This window comes from Protomyctophum bolini (assembly GCF_963924005.1).
Source record: "Protomyctophum bolini genome assembly, chromosome: 3".
NCBI lineage: Eukaryota > Metazoa > Chordata > Actinopteri > Myctophiformes > Myctophidae > Protomyctophum > Protomyctophum bolini.
In genome coordinates, this window is record NC_137864.1 from 7,915,603 (window position 1) to 7,937,365 (window position 21,763).

The following is a 21,763-nucleotide window of genomic DNA, read 5'->3' on the forward strand; positions in this document are numbered from 1 at the left end:
TTCTCCCATGCCTTTTTGTTGTTATGAATGTGTGTGTGTGTGTGTGTGTGTGTGTGTGTGTGTGTGTGTGTGTGTGTGTGTGTGTGTGTGTGTGTGTGTGTGTGTGTGTGTGTGTGTGTGTGTGTGTGTGTGTGTGTGTGTGTGTGTGTGTGTGTGTGAGTGAGTGAGTGAGTGAGTGCGTTCAGTCTCTGCAGCCTATGGATGCACTTGCAGTCAAATATTCTTGAGAGCACACACACATACTGTACATGCACACACACACACACACACACACACACACACACACACATACTGTACATGCACACACACACACACACACACACACACACACACACACACACATACTGTACATGCACACACACACACACACACACACACACACATACTGTACATGCACACACAGTGTACATGCACACACACGTACTGTGTGTGCACACACACACACACACACACACACACACGGGCGCACGTGCACACACACACACACACACACACACGCACACTGTACATGCACACACCTACACGCACAGAGATCTTCCTGCATGGTTGCTGTTTTCTGCATCTTCTCTTGTCGATGCTGTGATGTTGTGCATCTCATTTGCATTGTTTTTTGCACAGTATATAATTTGCTGTCGGGCAGAAACCTCCTATCTTCGTGTTCTAACTTGTTGCGTTTTTTTCTTCCTTTTTCTCGTAAATTAACACCCTGCTTGGTGATACTGCAGCGTCACACATGCACTAAAGCATCAAAAGTAGCAGATCTGCAAATCGCCTGGGTTTCCGAGGCTACAGATCTGCAAGCGATGTGTTTTTACTTTAGCTTGTAGATCTGCTGCTTTTGATGCTTTTGAATTTGAATACTGAACAGTAACAATGTTGGACACTACGGTAAGACCCTCTGCTTGGTACTGTATGTACGGTAAGACCACCCTCTGCTTGGTACTGTACAGTACAGTAAGACCACGGTGCACTTAACAACATGCATCTAAACAGAAATCCAAGGCAGCTTGAATGACGTGCTGTCGGGGCACAAACCTCCTATCTCCATATTTCTATTCCATTTTTTCTTTCATGAATGTATTAGTATTACTTTTTTTTAAAGGACTGGGGGTGTAGCTAATTCAGTATTTAAGTCCGACGTCATTTTGTAGTGTTACATTACGTCCGGGTCCAAGTGGCACCAGCTCCCGTCCGCATCTCATTGTAAATAGAATATCTAAACGCGTGAATCTTTTTACAATGACGTTATTTTTTCAGAAAGGAAGCCATTGAGGGTTAAAATGGGTCTTAATGCTTCCAACTCGAGTAGAATTATTAATGTTTTGTACAAGTGTCCATGACAACAAACATATATGATGTGGAGACAATAAAGACTATTATTATCATTATTATTGAAGGTGGTAACAGTCCATTTGCTCAGTACAATATTCGGGGGCATATATAGAATGTGTGCAGGCTTGAGTATGTTGAATCTAGTTTGCATTAATGAGGATTTAGTTGACACAATAAAATCAAATGGCGATAGTATTCCATGTGGGGCAGACGGCCTGTCACAGCCAGATTTGGGAGAGCTTTGTTGTTGCGAGGAAAGCGGTAAAATGAGACTTTCGTGGTTGTTTTCGTCTCAGATTTAGTCCGACGGAGGGACACAATATAACTCTATGGGGACACAACAGCGACACAAAAGTAGGACCCGGAAGTATCTCAGGAGGGGGCGCTCACGTCACGGCTGATCATACTGAATAAGACTGTCTGTTCTACTTTCTCTAGCAAGTTCTTTTGTTGTTGCCTTCTACCCAGGGAAGACTTACAGTACACTGAGCATGTTTTACTTACTTATTTATTATTATTCAGAGGAAAGAGAAGCAGAGACAGAGAGGGAGATACAAGCAAATACAAGTAGTAGCAATAACAATAGCAACACCAGTAACACTAGTATACCCCCCCCCCCCCCCCCCATCAGAAGGAGAACTGCAACTTCACTGCAAAGGATGCCTTGATTGATTGATTGATTGATTGATTGATTGATTGATTGATTGATTGATTGATTGATTGAAAAAAAAAACAGTTTGCAGAATTACAGTACATTTCAAGCACAAACTCAATACAAAGACTGTTAACTGTGAGTGGACGACCCAATTAAGCATTACACTTGTTTACAACAGGGTCCACCATGTTCAATTCATCAAAACATTTAGAGACGTACAAATAGACACTTCTATATAGTTAAAGAACAGAACAGGAATCCATCATAAAGGAAGCAAAAAGGGAAAAGAAACATATACATACATATGATGATGGGTACTAGCCTATATATATATATATATAGCCTACCGGTGTGTATATATACAGTAAGGGTACTGTACTGTACTGTACTGTACTGTACTGTACTGTACTGTACTGTACTGTACTGTACTGTACTGTACTGTACTGTACTGTACTGTACTCAAAGTCACAGCAGTGCACAGCCTGTACCCTTTTTAGTCTCACAATAATGCCAGGTGGAACAGTTGGGGGATTTCAAATGCCTTCTGCCACAAAGTGTCCCATTAGCTTCTAACCGGAACACCTTTCAGCCTAGAGTGTTTAATTTTCTTTTAGCAGATCTACAAGCTAATAGCACGGCATGAAGTGACACGCTATGAGCTTGTAGAACTGTTGTTTATGCATATCCAAAGTATATAAATTGACCCCTCCAAGGACCACTGGTTGAGAAGCACTGCCATAGACGAAGAAGTAAACTGTCGATATGTGCACCGTTTTGGTCTCAATACAACATTATTATTATTTGCATCATTGTGATAAGACATATTGAATATGATCCCCGACCATGGACTATATGACTGTCTAAATCCAAATCTTCCTGGCCTATCGGGTGGCATTAACCCATTCAAGCCGGGAAAGCATCTGTGTCATTTTAGATGCCGTGCTCTGGGTTTGGATGTGTGCTATTTTTTAATTTGTTTTTTTAAATCTTGAAAGTCGTCTGGGGTTCTCTGGCACAAAACATTTGCGATGAGGGTTGCCAAATACACGTATCATTTTGGGGAACTACTGATTTGGAAGGCGTATTTTGGTAGTAGCGGCCTCAGTTCTTAACACATTCCCTGCTAAGGGCGAGATTGGAAGAGATATACATTGATTCATTTCCTTCATCCAGCCCAGAGCCAGCGGTGATGCAAATGTTGGAATTGAGCTCAGATTGAGGTGATCAAACAAAACATCCAGAGTATTTCCTTTGATACATTTATTTCTTTTGAATATCATGCCTCTATATTAAACTGCCAGTCCCCTGTCCTAACCTTAACTTTATATAGACCTCCAAAGAAAAACTGCCCTCTTTTCCTAACAGAATTTGCCGAACTCCTATCCATAATTAACACAAACTACGATATGACAATCATCAGTGGAGATTTTAATTTCCACATAGACAATGAAGCTGATATACAGGCTAATAATCTAATCACTCTATTGTCGGACATGGGTTTCGCTCAACATGTGAGTGGCCCAACCCATGACCGTGGCCACACCCTTGATCTGGTCATTACACGGGGCCTCACAGTAAATATTCTATCAATCACGAAAGTCGCTTTCTCAGACCACTCCCTCATTGAATTCTCGGTATGCCTACCAGTACCACAGTGCAATACAAACCGCCTGGTGAAAAAGCGACACCTAGACTCAGATGCAGCTGACAAATTTATTGACCACTTTAATAATGTACAAACCCCTTATACACGCCCCTCATCAGTAGATGAACTGGTTTCTGTTTTTAATAGCAAGCTAAGGTCTACCCTTGATTTTATTGCGCCTGTCAGACTTAAGAAGGTCCCCCCCAAAGAAAAATCACCATGGAGAAAAAATGAAAACGTAATTGAAGAGAAACAAAACTGCCGCAAAGCAGAACGCAGATGGAGAAAGACAAGACTACAGGTTCACTTTGAAATTTTACGAGAACAACAGATCTTATATAACAAGACCATCAGACAAGCCAGGGGATCTTACTTCTCTGACCTCATCCAAAAAAACCTGCACAACCCAAAGATACTTTTCTCCACTATTGATGGTCTAATAAACCCCCCTCCACAAACCACAAATGACCTTGCAACACAGGAAAAAACAAACGAGTTCTCAGCCTATTTTAAGGAAAAGGTCACTTCCATACGTATGGATATTGCCAAGATAAGGACAGCAAACACTGCCATAAGGTCCCCTGCACTTTTCAGAAGCACTTTATCCCAGTTCACCCCAGTAGACACTGAAACTGTTAGCAAAGTTGTAAGGGCTCTTAAGTCCTCTACTTGTTCCCTTGACCCTATCCCCACTAGCTTTTTTAAAACAGTTTTTAACTGCCTATCTGGGGAGTTATTAGAATTAATTAATAAATCCCTGCTTACCGGTATTTTCCCTGGGTCACTCAAAAGCGCCTTAGTAAAACCCATCCTCAAAAAGAAAACACTGGATTATCTGGTTCCCAGCAATTATCGGCCCATATCCAACCTCCCGTTTTTAAGTAAGATCCTAGAAAAACTAGTTTTTAATCAATTAATCTCATTTTTAAACAACAACGAAATGCTAGAGATTTTCCAATCTGGTTTCAGAGCAAACCATAGTACAGAGACAGCTTTAGTCAAAGTACTAAATGACCTCAGAATAAACACTGATGCAAAAAACCTCTCCGTCCTTGTTCTTCTGGACTTGAGTGCAGCATTTGACACAGTTGATTACGACATCCTTCTGGACAGACTCAAAAACTGTGTTGGCCTCTCAGGAACAGCTCTCGAGTGGTTCAGGTCCTACCTGACTGCTCGTGATTACCGAGTAACACTTGGCGATTTCTCCTCCGACACTGTTGAGTTGACGTGTGGTGTCCCCCAGGGCTCTATTTTAGGCCCCATCCTCTTCAATCTTTATATGCTACCACTTGGCTCAGTTATCCGAAAACATAATATACACTTCCACAGCTATGCCGATGATACCCAATTATACATTTCCATATCCCCAGGTGACCTTACCCAAATTGACACCCTCATAAAATGTATTACTGACATAAAAATATGGATGTCAGAAAATTTCCTTCAATTAAATGAAGGAAAAACCGAAATCCTCCTTGTCGGTGCCAAGGCCGAAAGAGACAAATTATCTGCATACCTTAAAACAAAAGCATTTCACACCAAGGACCAGGTGAAAAACCTTGGTGTTATTTTTGACAGTGACCTGAACATGGAGGCTCATATTAGAAACACCACCAAAATATCATTTTACCATCTGAGAAACATTGCCAAAGTCCGACCATTTCTGTCCCAAAATGACACCGAAAAACTCATACACTGTTTCATCACCAGCAGGCTTGACTATTGCAACGCTCTCCTGTCTGGCTTACCCAAAAAATCCATTGGTCGGTTACAACTGGTCCAAAACGCAGCTGCCCGCGTGCTGACAAAAACCAAACGCAGAGCACACATTACACCAATTTTAAAGTCCCTGCACTGGCTGCCTATACATTTTAGAATAGATTTTAAAATTATTTTACTTGTTTTTAAAACACTAAATGGAAATGCACCTATTTATTTTTCAGAAATGCTTCCTAAATATGTGCCAGGCAGACCACTTCGTTCATCGAGTGCTGGTCTCCTAGAGATACCTGAGACCCCAAAAACAAAAAAATATGGTGAAGCCGCCTTTAGCTACTACGCCCCTGTGCTCTGGAACAGCCTGCCAAGGGATCTACGATTCTCTGAATCTGTTGACATTTTTAAACGAAATCTTAAAACACACCTTTTTAGCATCGCTTTTACCTCCTAGATCATGTCCTTTTCCTGTGATTAGTCTCTCCTTTTTACTATTGTTTTTATTACTTTATAGTCGATGCTTTCCTGCTTTGTTTTGCTCTTTGTGTGATATGTACATGTGTATATTTGTGTATGTGTATGTGTATTTATATATATACATGTATGCATATGTGTATGTATATATATATATATATATTATTTTTATTATTACTTTTTTTGTTCTTACTGTAAAGCACTTTGAACTGCACTCGCTGCCTGAAAAATGTGCTATATAAATAAAGATTGATTGATTGATTGATTGATACAGGTATGCTCACAGATCGCCTAGGGGGAGATTGGACCAGATAAGGATTTATAATGTTTAATAATGATTTTGAACGGCTCTTGGCGTCATCGTCGCCAGGCAACGCTTTGATTCCGTGTTGGTGACGCCATTGATTCATTTCCTTCATCCAGCCCAGAGCCAGCGGTGATGCAAATGTTGGAATTGAGCTCAGATTGAGGTGATCAAACAAAACATCCATGTTTTACAAAGCTCAATGAAAAACATTGCGACCTCGCGGGACCGTTTCTGCGGTTGTGATCACAACGCATGCATCTAACGTGCACCCCTGAAATGATTCCGTGCTACCGGAGGAAGCACACAAAATGGCCTGGTGCCACTTCGAAATGGGGCCGTGACGGCTTGAAAACCGTGGTGTTCGGAGCCAACAGCACCATCTAGCACCCATAGATTTTCCCGATCGGATATTTATATAGAACACTTTTATGCCATATCACAGTACAGTATCCCAAATCACAAACAATTTCCAGTCTAAGATCATGATATGGATAAAATATTGATACCATGGATGTTCCGATTTTTGGGCTCCCAATCCGATTCCGATCATTTGAAAATAACGTGATTGCCCCCGATTTCCGATCACCCGATCCGATCAGGACAACCCTAGTGATACTGACTTAATGAGTGGGAGTGCAGTCTAGACACAGCCCTGCGGCGTTGTGCTTCTAAACGGCACGAGGACAGGGAGGGGACGAAGAGAAAAGACATTTCCAGTCCCTTTCTTCCCCGTGTCAAAGCTAATTAAAACTTCTGTCAACGTCTGTTGTTGTTATTCAATGCTTTTTGGTTGCCATTTCCTGCTTATTAGGGGCCCGCAATTGGGGTGTACTGTCATCTCTCTGAAAGCATACGACTCTCTAGAGTCTTAGTGTGAGAATACCATGGAAATGTAAAAGTTGTCGCAATATTTCTCCAAAGTTGCTCCTCTGGGTTATCTAATAGTAGCTCATCAGCAAAGTCTCCCCCTCCCCTCTTCAGTTGCCTGGGGGGGAGATAGAGAGACAGAAACATAGAGTAAAGCGAGAGAGAGACAGAGAGAATGACAGAGACAGACGAGAGAAAATGAGAGAGAGAGAGAGAGAGAGAGAGAGACTGAGAGAGAGAGACTTAGAGAGAGAGAGAGACTGAGAAAGAGAGAGAGACTGAGAGAGATACAAAGAGAGAGAGAGTCAGAGAGATACAGCGAGAAAGCAATTTGCACTCATTATAGTGCAGATAATTATCCTAAAATGACTATAAAGAATCTCAATAAGGAGAAATTAAAAAGAATGCTTGTGTGTTGGCCGGTAAGCACTTCTGGCCTCCAGCACTATAAAACAGATCAATTTGCCAGCCAACTCACCATTGTTTATCCTTTACAGCAGCTAGTGGGGATCATTGTGTCCCTAAAACCCTCTAAATTATGCTCTAATGAATGAATTTTAAACTAATCCAGTTGCAGTTTTATTTTAACTACTTAACTACAGTGAGCCCTATTTAAACTCTTTCCCCGCCACAGCCCCATCTAGTGGTTTGGTGCAGAATGGCACGGTTTTCAGCCTGCACAGTTCCTATTTGAAGCGACACCACCGAAATCTCTGCACTTCCGGGAACACAGAATCATGTCCTGGGCACAGGGCACATACTTTCATTCTCATCATAAGTGCTGTTGACCTCCATAAACATGGATGTTTTGTATGATCACGTCAGTCTGAGCTCAATTCCAATACAAACGTTTTTTGGATCCGAGGATGGAAAATAACCGATGACGTCGCCATAGCGGGAGCGAAGTGTTGCCTGATGACGATGACGCCAAGAGCCGGTAAAAATCTGTATTAAAACCCCTTAAGCCCCAATCCCCCGCCGGCGGGGGCAGCGGCTGTCCACCTCATGAACAGCTCTCAGCGGGTAAATGGGGCTGGTCAAGGTCTCAGGTTCCAACTCCGATATTTTTTATTTTCCCTCCTGGAGGTTTTAAACACTATAAACCCTTATCTCGTCCGATCTCGCCCTAGGCGGTCTGTGATCATAAATTGACCTCGCCCCAGGCAGTGGCCTTAGGCAGTGGGTTAGTACTTGTTAAATAAAAGTACTAATGCAGCGTATAGAGATCTTGGTATTTTTTGGATGTTTGGATGGGAGACATCGAAACTCTCTGGGTTTTTACACAAAATCCATTATTCACCAGCATTATGGAAGCAAGTCGTTTTGCACCCGAAGAGACATGCCAGCCTCATTGGCTTTAATCAAAAAGTCATTCCAGAAGTGGCACTGTGTCCATAAACCGTTGTTCCCCAGAGCGGCCTGCAGCAGTAGTTCTGCTGCATGTATTCATTGTGGCCAGAGAACTAAACTATGACAAGCTGGTTCCACTAGCACTGTCTGCTGTCTGGCGTCTAGCTGCCGCAGACGAGAAAACAAACAACAACAATGTATCTTTCATGACAACAGCAGCCAGCAAAGTAAGTTCATCTTCCCTGCCTGACTTCCCACTCCCGAATACAGGCCAATTGTGTTTGCATAGACACCCGACAAAGACATCCGTCCATGGTGGATTTTGAACCCACAACCTGGGCAGGGACATTACCACTGCGCCACCCAGAGCGCTGTACCACTGAACTTTCTTTTTTTAGTTTATTAGTCCTACAACTACAACCTATCTCAAACCCTCACCCTAAACCTAACCTCCCACGGGGCAGCACACCTAAACCTAACCTTAACCCATGTCTAACCAATGACAATTCTAAACTAAGTATGCACCCCATATATCAGGATTTTACTTTTACTCCACTACATTGAAATAAGAGTATTGCTTAGCTTTACAAATGACCGTCAACAGTGTAATGCTCTGAACAATGGACAGGCACCATTAGACCACCATAATAGGCAACAACAGACCACCGTACATTCATAGGAATGGAAATTACTATTAATGCATCTAGTATAGCCTATATTGGCTGTTTCAATAGAATAAGGAATGCATGCACAAATAGCAAGTCAAATCAAGACACTCTGATGCCAGGGGATTTACTTGACAAAAGCTGGAATGGGCGCACATTGTTGGTGACAACAGCACACCATATGGCACAGATAGACAACAATGCTGTGCCTTTGTGCACGCAAATTATTTGCATATTCAATCAATGATGATTGAATATGCAAATAATTCAATCGTCTCTGTCCAGTGGAAACCTCATTTGTCCAAAACTGTTGCATTTCAAGGTTCGAATTCAAAAATAGCAAAAGTAGCAGGTTGTCGAGCTCGAAACGCTTGCAGATCCGCTACTTTTGTGTGACGCTAGTATGACATCGGACATTGATTTACCAAAACAATGTTGGAGATGAGAGGTTTCGGCTATCCCGACAGCAACAAAATAGAAACAGGATATACTTTCATCAATCATCATAGACTATATTCACTACAGTAGGTGTACTTTCTGAGAACGTTGCGTTCCAGTGCATCCGTTGGAACCCAGGTTCATTGTTTCCATTTCATGAAATTATTGTGGAATAAGGTTAGGCTTAGGCCATAGGCGGAGTTTCACGCCAGCATTGAGCAACATGTTGAACTGCTGCACTTATTCACTTATTCCACTATTCATAGTCTTATTCATAGTGGCAAACACAAAAGGAACAGAAAATAAGTTCTGTCTTCTTTTCTGTTCCTTTTGTGTTTGCTGTGTATATTGCTGCTCCACCAGACCATGTGCATACAGCGACACAAAACAGTGACAGACCACTATCTGTCACACATACGGTATATGTTATTTGTTTTTCATATTTTATACACGTGAGCGCACACAACTGAAGCACAGCCTACTGGTCCAAATTATTACGCACAGCGCGCAGCCACGCACACATCTGCTACACGGTACAGAAAGTTCACAATGCAGTAGGCTGTAATAATGTAATGTGACATTCATTGTCTTAGCTAGCTAGCTTAGAAGTAAACTTATTTTTGCGCCCTGGATATTATGTCCACGATTAACACAAAAACAAAAGACGACATTCTTTGTAACAGAATGCTCCAGGCATGCTTGCTTCTTGTAATAGGCTCAGTGGATAGGGATCGTTTGTTTTTTCCCAATTATCTGTGTGGGGAATTCTGATTAATAGGCTGCTTGGGACCACAGTGTTTTTCTCCAGGATCAACGGATATCCATGTGTATTGCTGAGTTTCTAAATGAATGATCAATCACACTACATAGGTAACACATGAGGTATATAGGAAGAAAATGTGTAGTGACGACCCTTGGCCGCCATAAAATCCGCCTTTGGTTAAATGCATAGTTTTACTGAGGTTACGTTTATGAATAAGGTAATGGTTTACTGAGGTTACATTTAGGAATAACTAAGGTTAGGTTTTATAGTTTTACTGAGGATAAGGTTAGGAAAAAGGTTAGGTGTAGGCATATAGTTTTACTGAGCCTGGTTACGTTTAAGATAGCCTGGGGTCCACCTATGCTTTCTATGGCATAGGCAGCTCCCGGCAGGATCCGCCGGGAGAATCTAGACGCAGCTGTGCGACATGAGACTAATTAATTAGAGCGACAGAGAGAGAGGAGTGTGTGTGTTTACGGGTGTGCGTGTGTGCGTCAATTTAACAAAGGTGCAGACGATCAGAAATCAGCAGAGAGTGATCGACGTTTGAGCTACTCTATGCCGTATTGAAGTGGACTCGGTCCCAGACTTCTTTTTTTTTCTCCCTGGAAATAAAAACGTCTGGGTTTTCCGAGGCTACGTTTAAGAAGACCTGGTGGAGGTCTGTGGATTTGAGCGTTCTCATATTCTTTTGGACATAGAAGGTTTCTTCACCGATAGTGACAACATGCATCATGCCAATTGGCATGCGCGTGTGACTCTGTATAGCATTGACAGGCTCACATTACTTACATCCATTACAGCTGTGAAAGGCCACCAGGCAAACAGCAATAACAACAACGACGACAAAGTGGCATCGTTCTCTCTTATCGACGTGCATTGCACACACAGTGATATTTATGTGAATATGATTTAACTCGACCTCCGCGGCAGATGAGAACAGCCCCACTGGGGGCCTAGATGTGTCTGAATTGTGTTGGATTTTTTTTGTTTTTTTTGTGGCCTTCAACCGCTAGGTTAGATTGGAGCTGGCAACCTGCCATGAGCAGTGAAATGACTGTCATTATACGTGTTGACTTTCATTTGCAATACTTGAGTTTAGGCAAAGTTAACAGCCCTGGTGCCCTAGCTCCACAGAAATAGAATTGCTCTGCTTGTTATGTTGCACTGAAATGAAAGCCTGGGTATCGAGGCTATGTTGCACTCAGAGAGGAACGCGTGCCACGGCTGCTAATTCACTGCTGAATCGCTGTTCGATGCAGTCAAGTGATCATTTACAATTTGTGGCGCTCTGTGTGTGTGCGTGCGACGCGTGCAATCCGTGCATGCGTGGAAATACCCCAGTAAAATAAAAAAAAACACTTCAGAAAAGTACTTAAGTAGAGAAATGTGAGTAAATGTACTTATTACTTTACACCACTGCCTTCGCTGACACATGACCTCACTTCAACATTCTCCTCGCTCACACAACGTGAGCACATAATTCCACGTCCATAGCTCCCCCGCTTCCTCTATCTATGACCTTTGACCTCCCCCCGTTCCCTCAGGTCCACCGGTGTCTACCTCCCGGCTCCTGGCGGTCCCCAGGGCCCTGTCACAGGCCCTGGCGGTATTTTGTTTAGGCCCCCTGAAATATTGTGGCTGCAAATCAATTTGCATGTTTCACTTTCAATCAATCTGTATCTGTGTGTGTATCTGTAGCCGGACTGCAGGGCTGCAGCCTGCAGGCTATCAGAAATGACTTTATAGTTTAACTTTAGTTAAACTATAACATTTGTTTTCATTATTTTAATGATTAAAATTAAATTGAGTTGAATCTATATAGGTATGCTCTTGTTGATATTGAATACATATAAGACCACAATGGAAACATGTCCCCGGGACTTACTGTATTTGTGTTATCCTTTTAGGCTAAATGTCTGACTGTCACTCGTGCAGTTTACGATTTTGTCTAATAAAGTATATTAAAATCAATGCATTGCAACATTTAGATCATTTCAACGGTCATGTCTCCATGGTATAAATGTACTTGTGCAGGAGGAAAACCAGGTTAAAATCCGGAGTAGAAGAGGGAAAGTAGGAGGGAAGTAACCATGTGGATCTTTGCTGTGTTGGTTTGATGTGTATCTGGTATTCCCCGAGGTACTAAATTACTTTCTTTTCACTCTGCTTACATCACCATTTTACCTTGTCCTTTACAGACTGGGGTTCATGACTCACTCTGATGGATAAAGAGTGTCTGCCGAACTGTAAATCTGTAATGGCCTGTTATCTCACTCTCAACCACTTAGAATGTGGTGGGTCTGCAAGGCATAGAGTAATAAATGGATAGATTAGAGACCGAACCGGAGCGACAGCCCCCCCCCCCCCCCGCTACTATCATTTCGATGGAAGTTGCTCAGTGGCGTTTTGAAGCACCCGGAAGAACGGGCGAAGAACGGGCGCTCAGTGGTAAACTACAGCGGCACGGGGTTTCCTCGCCATAAATCCACGGGTCCGCCTGCAGTCCCACCTCTTACCAGTAGGGCCGAGTGCTTCAACGCTGGAGAGCCTCCCTGGGGGCTTGGTCTGATGAGGCTGTCAAAGCTGCTGCATATTTGGCAGGATGTACAGTACAGTACTGCTACTGAACCTGTACTGTACTGTGTGTACTCAATCACGGTCGTTTGGAATTGTGCGTTGGGTTTAGTGATTGCGTAAATGTAGGATAACTGAGTGAGCTATCTATCGACTGACAGACAGACAGACAGACAGACAGACAGACAGTTTCCGATAAACGCGCCCAGTCGGCAAGGACCTTAAGACCATTTACAATTTACATATTTCGAGGCTATATATTAATACCCACTTTGAGAACCACTTATATGCCACCAGTGGACATTGAGGCGTGTACAATATCATCTCTATCGGGTGGAAACCTAATATATGTTTAGCAGATGCTTTTAGTCCGACACACGGTGAGCAAGGTAAACACAATGTAATACATCAAATACATAGAGATAGCAAGGTAAACACAATGTAATACATCAAATACATAGAGATAGTAATCTAGGATCATAGGCAAACCGAGAATGTCTAAACGGTATCATCTGTACATTGAAACTATATCGCCAGGTCTATACAAATGAACGTGAGGTCTATCTAAATTTAAATTTTAGCCTTTGCATAAGTGTGCGTGCGTGCGTGTGAGAGGGCGTTCGCGCTGCACCAGTGACTGGTCTGTCAGGCGTGAATCTGGCGAAGAAATCGATGGAGAATGCTGATGGGGAAACGCTATGTAGCATTTGACTCTCCACCTCCCACACACACATGCGCATGCACGCACTCACGCTCGCTGAATGCACACACACACGCACGCACACACACACTCATGCATAAGCTCTCTTCTGACACACACACACACACACACATACACACACACAGACACTCACACTCACACACACGCGCGTACACACACACACACACACAGACACACACGCATGTGCGCACGCACACACACACACACACACACACGGAGGGGGAAGATAGCATTGATTTGAAAAGGATATTCCCTCTGGCTCTGATTAAAGAAGGTTTAAGTCATTATCTCAAACGTCGGTGCATACTTAGGTACATGCATCCACACACACACACACACACACACACACACACACACACACACACACACACACACACACACACACACACACACAGAGAGAGAGGAATTCAAATGACCGTGGCTCGGAGCAACTCTGCAGTTATAACGATTCTCTCTCTCTTTTCCTTCTGTTTCTCCTGTGAGTCTCTCGGGCCATGGTGATGCTTGGCATCTGGTGGAGTAATAAGAGTATTTGTGTCATCATTTATTGATGGTGTTTCGCTTTGTGTGGTGGTTCTTTTCCTCGTGCCGCATCTTGTATTACTTAACTGTATCTTGTATTATTACCGCTCTTAATTTTGTTACACACACCCGGAGCGTTTATGTATGTTGTGCGATTGATTTGCATTCATTTTAACTCACTGTTTTGTGTTATGAGTATAATACTCCCACACTGTCCACAATGGAAACACGGCTCCGGGACTTGTTTTCCGTTATCCTTTTTTATCCTTAAAGTTGTGGGTGAACCTTTTTCGGTCAATTTATTTAAGTTTGACTCTGAAACGGCGTCTCTCAACCAATCACAAAATAAAATGAAAAACATATTTCATACTTCACCTCAGCATCCATCTCCCAGGGGTCTATAGCACAGTGTAAGTTAACGGGGAACAGACTCCTGCGTGTTACCGGCCGATACCGACATTAAGCCACATTGTGTGTGTGTGTGTGTGTGTGTGTGTGTGTGTGTGTGTGTGTGTGTGTGTGTGTGTGCGTGTGTGCGTGTGCGTGTGTGTGTGCGTGTGTCTCTGTTTTCAGACACATGATGCACGTGTGGAACGAGGGGCGGGACCTGTCCTTCACACAGGACGGTTACCAGGCCAACCCCAAGCTGATCGTCATCGTATTGAACAATGAGCGAGTATGGGAGAAGGTGCGAAACACACACACACACACACACACACGTTTAACTTTTTGTTGTGATTACAAAATAAACTCATCGTTGCTGTCGGGCAGAAACCTCTTATCTCCTTTTTTTTAATATATATTATATAAGTTGTGGGGTGGTTGTATTTATTTGGTCTCCCTTGTCTGGTTTGACACGACTTGAGAATTCCATTTCTCCCCAGAGCAAGCAGGCAGGCTCTATATTAGCTAGAATATTATGTCAGCACTTGCATGCATGGGAGACTGGGGTTCAAATCCACAAACAGGAACGCTATAGAGGGTGACGTTAAGTAAAAGTAGCAATGCCACAACATAGGAATAGGCTGTGACAACAAGTAATGTATTCAAAAATGTACTTGAATAAAAGTACTGATTATGAAAAGTATTGATTATTACGTCACAATTTGAGATCTGACACAATCTAAATGTCTCAGACAACCTCCCCAATTGTATAGGTTATATTGTATTACCATACTTTACATATTTATATTGTATTAACATAGCATACCATACAGATTCTACAAGTTATATTGTATTAACATAGTCTACCATACTGATTGGACAAAAATATTGGTTTTATAATAAATAAATAAAAAGTTACATAGTGCCGCTTTAAGCACACGCAGAACATGAGTAACTTTCCACCAATGCTGTTGTAATGAGTGCCAATTTAATTCTGAGGGCGTGCAGAACAGACAGAACCAAATGGACCCAGCCTCCCAAACCAAATGGACCCAGCCTCCCCGGGTTAAATCACTGAGGATATACTGTGCCGATCCCGTCTCTTTTCTGACTCACTGGCTACGTTTACATGAGCAGTTAAATCCCCTTTTCATTCCGAATAGAAGTTCAATCCTATTAAACGTTGTTATGTAAACACCTACAAAAACTTACATCCGAATGAAAACGCTCGATGCGATCTAAAAACCATTCCGATGTCACTGGCCGGATTACTCCGATTTTCAATGCGATTGAAAGAAATTTGACTCATGTATACACTGCTTCGGATGTAAATTCATTCTGGTCTTTCTGAGCATGCTCATATCCAAGGCGCGCCGTCGGCGCCGAGGAGTTTGCACATAGAGCGCGTTATTTCGTTCCTTTTTTCAGATCCGAAATCCACAAAAAAAACGTGGAGCGCAGCAGATGAGATACCCCTGATCTGTGTGTGTGTGTGTGTGTGTGTGTGTGTGTGTGTTCAACGGTCTCTCTCTCTCTCTCTCTCAAAAATAACGAGCGACCCGATACAATAATAATCATCAGTGTTGCGTTGCGTGCCCTGGCCGTGCTGTAGATACAAAGTATAGTAGTATATAGGCCTACAAATAAAAACGAGATGATCAACTTCCCAGCGGAGAAGCGGAGCCGCAGCGGGTGGGGAAAAAAAGACGGCGTAGTTTCACGTGAATTAACATGTATCATGTCTTCTATCATTTCTCCATATAAACACTCATTCGGAATGACCATTTCCCATGTAAACTCGCGGCAAAAAACATTACATCGGATGTATTTTATTCGGAAGTATTTATTCGGAATGATCACCCTTCATGTAAACGTAGCCACTGACTCTAAAGCACTGTCTCTGCGTGCGTGCGTGCGGTTAAAGAAGAAGCATTTTCAGAGGCTTATACAATTCTGAAAAGATTCAGGTTCATTCATGCACCGAAAATAGTGGATTTTGTGAGCTTATAAATCTGTTTAAATGGTGATATATATATATATATCAATATTCGGAGGAATGTTGTCCCAGATGGGTCGCTGGGCGAACCAGACATTGGCCCTGATGTTCCTGTGGTGTGTGTGTGTGTGTGTGTGTGTGTGTGTGTGTGTGTGTGTGTGTGTGTGTGTGTGTGTGTGTGTGTGTGTGTGTGTGTGTGTGTGTGTGTGTGTGTGTGTGTGTGTGTGTGTGTGTGTGTGTGTGTGTGTGTGTGTGTGTGTGTGTGTGTGTGTGCGTGCGTGCGTGCGTGTTCGTGCATGTGTCCGTGCGCATGTGTGTGCGTGCTCAGATGGGCCGCTGGGAGAACCAGACGCTGGCCCTGATGTTCCCGGTGTGGCCGCGCTACAACTCGTACGGCGACGAGGACGCTGACGAGAACCACCTGTCCATCGTCACGCTGGAGGAGAAGCCCTTCGTCATCGTGGACGACGTGGACATCCTCACTGGGACCTGCATGAGGAACTCTGTGCCCTGCCGCAAGCACGTCAAGGAGTAAGTACTGAATATATACTGTATATACTGTAGTGTACTATCACCTGAATGTGTAACTCTGTGCCCTGCCGCAAGCACGTCAAGGAGTAAGTGCTGTATATCTCTGCTGTACTCCAAAGTGTAACATTTTCAGGAAATGAAAAGAAAATTCAGCTCAAGTGGAGTTAGGAGGTTTTTGTCTAAGCACTTTTTAATACTTTTCATTGGTTCAATATCCTTTTAACCAAATCACAGAGGTGTTCAATAGCACCGATTTTTATATAAAAAAGAAAAAAACCATCAAAAATGTAGTTAGGTGGTTTCTTCCGGACAGCAACAAATACTGTATCATGTGCTTGTGCTCTCCAGCGCTTGCTCCATGCGCGCCCGCCCCTCTAGACCAGAAAGCACGCTGGCTGGCTGACTAATTTGTCTTTAAACTTTGAAAGGAGACAGTTGGCTCCACAGCAGGGGTTCAGTCTTTATACTGCTGACATCTAACTATGGAGTCCAGTCAACAGCTGGTCCCCATGCCAAATTAAATAACGCACACCTGTCAGCCAGTATTGTTGCTGGTGTCTAATTAGTTGTACTTATTCCATCTCATATATGTGTTTTTTTTTTTACTACTGTACTCGATTATTCCTACAGCATCACACGAAAGCTTCTTTTGCAATATTTTTTATTTGAATCCTGAAAAGTAATTTGGACATATGCGGTTTCCACCCGACAGAGACAATAATACATATACGTAAAATATGACCATTAAAGCACGGCATTTGCGCACACTGGACGCCCCCGTCCGGCATATTTAAACTCGCCCATGTGTATGCATTACACCTGTAATTGTCTTCATCAATGTTGCACGCCGTCCAAATAAATAAAATAAATGATGGCGCGGAACGGCACGGTGGAGCATATGGGAATATAGCATAATTATGGACATAGTTATATTGATTGAAAACTTTATTTCAGACAAACAGACACATAGTTATAGAAGTGAACGAACGTGCAATGATTTCCAGTTATACGTACCAAGTTCTTTTCTAACTCTATGGTCGCGACCATGGCTTTTCTCCTCGGAGATGAGACGAGAGAAAAGCCTGGGAACGAGGCTAATCTCTGTGGGAGTGGACCACCATGCTCTGTGTGCATTTAGCCCTGCTGGAGACTTGGGAACAGGACAGGACAGAGAAGCTTTTCCATGCCCACTCAAATACTCTTTGTTATGCTTTAGCTTTTGAAAAATAGCAGATCTACATATGCTCGTAGCGCGCCATCGAGTGGCGCGCTACGAGATTGTAGGTCTGCTATTTTTGAAAAATCGAAGAACGACTGACATAGAAACATAGCTTTTTTCAGAAAACTGTCCGGATGTAGAAGACATTTTTAGAATCTGATCTCATGGTCAAAATGGGTTAATAATCACACACCCAAAAGTCAGCTGGAATCAGCATATAAATATGAAAATTATGCATAAATATAAGCTTACATTGGCCACCCGTTCCTCCATTATTATTATTATTATATATGATCACATGACTTGTTTAAAATGTGCAATTGGTAAAAGTTAAGTTTTCCACACACATCCAGTTAATTATTCTGCCATTATTCTGCCATGCTTCCGCGTCCAATTATTAGCTGTGAAATCAAGTTAGAATTACCATAAAACTCTCTCTCGTCTCTCGTCTTCTGTTGTGGGGATGAGTAACACAGCGGTTCCCCAAGTGGGGTCTCCAGGGGTCCTTGAGGAAGTCCTAGCGGTCCCCAGCAATATGGGGAAAGAAAGAAAGAAAGATTCCCTATCAATGTGAAATTCTCTGTTAGTAGGTTTTAATTTATTCTATCACTACATTCATTCTATGCAGTGGTTCTCAAACGTTTTTGTGCTAGGGACCCCCAGAAGAGAAGATTTTGTGAATAAAGAAAATGAATATACCCCACCTAACCCTAACCCACCAAGGAACCCTCGGGGTCCCCTGTCCCAACTTTGAGAACTAATGTTGGTGTTTATGTGTGTAATATGTGGTTTTAGATATTTCAGATTTTACCAGTGAGCCCAGTGTCTCTGATGTCATGGACACTGGGCTCACTTTCTTCCTGGACTGCAATTAGCTCTTCGCTAAGTCCCACCCAAGCCCATTATTGGCCAATACCACGTTAGCAACGGTTACTATAGGTTAGGATCCTAGTCAAGCTTTCAATGCTGGTCAAAATGGTTTTGCAGTGTCAATAAATATATTTGCTGTACAGCATGTGTGGACCTCAGAAAGAGGGTTTGTTTTCTTACCTTGTTATGAGCAAACTAGTCCATTCCATGAATTATTTTGCTCCGTTGTGCAGTTTAATAGTACTATTAGAAATAAAAATAGGCTCTCATTTACTCTCAAAGTCACTCTTTTAGCACATAAGCGAACACTAAGCTGATTCTGACCGTTTATGGAAAACTCATGCGGTTTTATTTTTAATACAAAATGTCAACGTTGTTTTGACTTCAGTGTTGCCACATTGTGTGAGAGAAATAAGCCTCCAAAAACAAGCCAACTCTTAAAGCCAAATCAAGAAAAACAAGTCAAAACAAACACAATAATATGACCATATATAATCCTAATAAAATTATTGTATGCATTTATCATTATAAATACTATGTAGGCCTATGTCTATGATAATTAATGTTTTGGTAATGTATTACACTAATTATTAGCCTTAAGCCAAAAGTAGCGGGAAATAAGCAGACTTGGCAACCCTGAGTTTGTGTGGAAAGAATATCCAGTTTGCCTACAAAACGATCTGATTGGTCCAAATCTGTACACCCACTCCTGAAGTAGCCTCGGTCCCAGGTTTACCATCCAGGCCGTTGGATGAAAACAAATGTATTTAATCTCGTCCACTTGTCGCAAACACCATTTTGGAGAAATGTCTGGGACTGCAGCTGGGTGCATCTCAAACAGCATGGCGACTTGTTTACAAACGAGAGTTGGGATCACCAGAACCGCTTCACTGTATATCTCCAACCAAAATAGTTACTTTATAAATCTATGAAAATACGAAAATAAAACGGCATGAGTTTTCCTGATAAACTGTCAGAGGCTGATTCTGACAGTTTATCAGGAAAACTCATGCCGTTTTATTTTATTTCATAGTCTGCTTTGTTGTGTTCGCTTATGTGCTAACTGATTGATTTTGAGAGCTGTTTCCCCGTTACAATGGAAGTCAATGAGAGCCTATTTTTATAGATACTATTAAACTGCACAACGGAGCGAAATAATTCATGGAATGGACTAGTTTGCTCATAGCAGGTAAGAAAACAAACCCTCTTTCTGAGGTCCACACACTGTACATGCTGTACAGCAAATATATTTATTGATATTTGTAGTCCAGGAAGTAAGTGAGCCCAGTGTCCATGACATCAGAGACACTGGGCTCGCTGGTAAAATCTAACATATCTAAAACCACATATTACACACATAAAGACCCCCAGGAAAGTGTTCTAAATCTTCTAAACTTCATTTACATATATGTTTTTTTGCAAAAAGGGTGAGTTTTCCCTTTAAGGTACTTCCAAAAACGGTATAGGATCAACAATTTAAACAAGCAATGGCATTAATTCTCTCCACTTTGATATGAGGAAATGACCCATTCAGTTTGGTCACATTTCATCTCTGTGTTCTTTCAGCGAACATAGAGAACATACAGCTCATGTTTCAGAACGCAGCGGAAACGTCGCTTTCTCTTGTCGTTGCATCATGACAGAGGGCGACTTATTGCCATCTTTGTTACTGAGTTCGGTCTCGTTGAGTTTGCCTGAGGCACTTCTATGCCTCAGGCAACAAAACAACAAAACAACAAGACAACACGACGAGGCGGCCCGTGGCGCGGTTGAATCGCAAAAAAAAAGGGGAACGTGGTGACAATAGATTCGGTAGATCTTTCTCGGCGCCAATCATCAAGTCTGTTTATTCAGCCGTGTGTTTTTGTCCTATATGAAATCGGCATTATCCCATTAAGACTTGAGGCCAATTCTAAAAGTGTCTTCTAAATCCTAATCCTAATGTTTCTATGTCAGTGGTTCGCAAACCTTTTCATGTCAAGGACCCCTAAAATGAGATGTATTTGGCCGCTCAAGGCTCGGCTCCAGGATTAAATGACTGAGGGGGGGGGGCAGTTGAAAACGAGGAGGGGGAACACGTACTTCATCAGAGTCATGACTCTGATGAAGACCCCAAGGTCGAAACGTTAGTCTTTTGTATACTCAGCACCTAATAAAAGGCTCTACATGTCCGTGCTGCTCCAGTCTCTTCTCCTTATGCGACAGATTTGATGGGGTAGAGAGACCCTGACTTTGACATTTGTAAGCCAGTCTCAGCGCAGTTTGTCTGAAGATCCCCACAGATTCCAGATCAATCCGATCAATACTAATCAAATGCACTGGCGCGCCACGGTCGCGCAGGTCACTGTGGTTCGCATTCCGTGCCAATGGACTGGACCTGGGAGGCGAAACGTTGTCTCAATCCGCACCAAAAAAAAAAAGAAAAATGTCAAGCGCTGCATTACCAATTCTCATGTCTACACGTTCACGTTGTTAAATCTCTCCTCACAAGACCCCCACTATCTTCCCATTAGTGCCGTTTACCACCGCTGCTGCTATCACACAGCTGTGATGATGAAACAGCCGAGACATGGCAAAGACGCTTTGACAAGGAATTAAACCATATCGCCAACCAATTTTGTATCTCCAAAACGCACTTTCCAGGAAAGAAAAGAACCCGTGTTCCGATAGAATGCAGTTATTATATGTCGTTGTCAGGCAGGAAACCTCTTATCTCCATATTTTAACT

At 42.5% G+C, this 21,763-nt stretch overlaps 1 protein-coding gene across 1 annotated transcript in view; it reads left to right on the forward strand.

The window, feature by feature from the left end:
* LOC308336822 (glutamate receptor ionotropic, NMDA 2A-like) overlaps positions 1 to 21,763 on the forward strand; it is a gene marked incomplete at its 3' end in the record, with an annotated part of 187,358 nt that overhangs the window by 122,377 nt on the left and 43,218 nt on the right. Inside the window, exons 8-9 of the mRNA XM_080794398.1 lie at positions 14,609 to 14,723; positions 16,744 to 16,946. Of these exons, the coding sequence (XP_080650524.1) occupies positions 14,609 to 14,723; positions 16,744 to 16,946 (318 nt within the window). The remainder of the gene's footprint in view (positions 1 to 14,608; positions 14,724 to 16,743; positions 16,947 to 21,763) is intronic.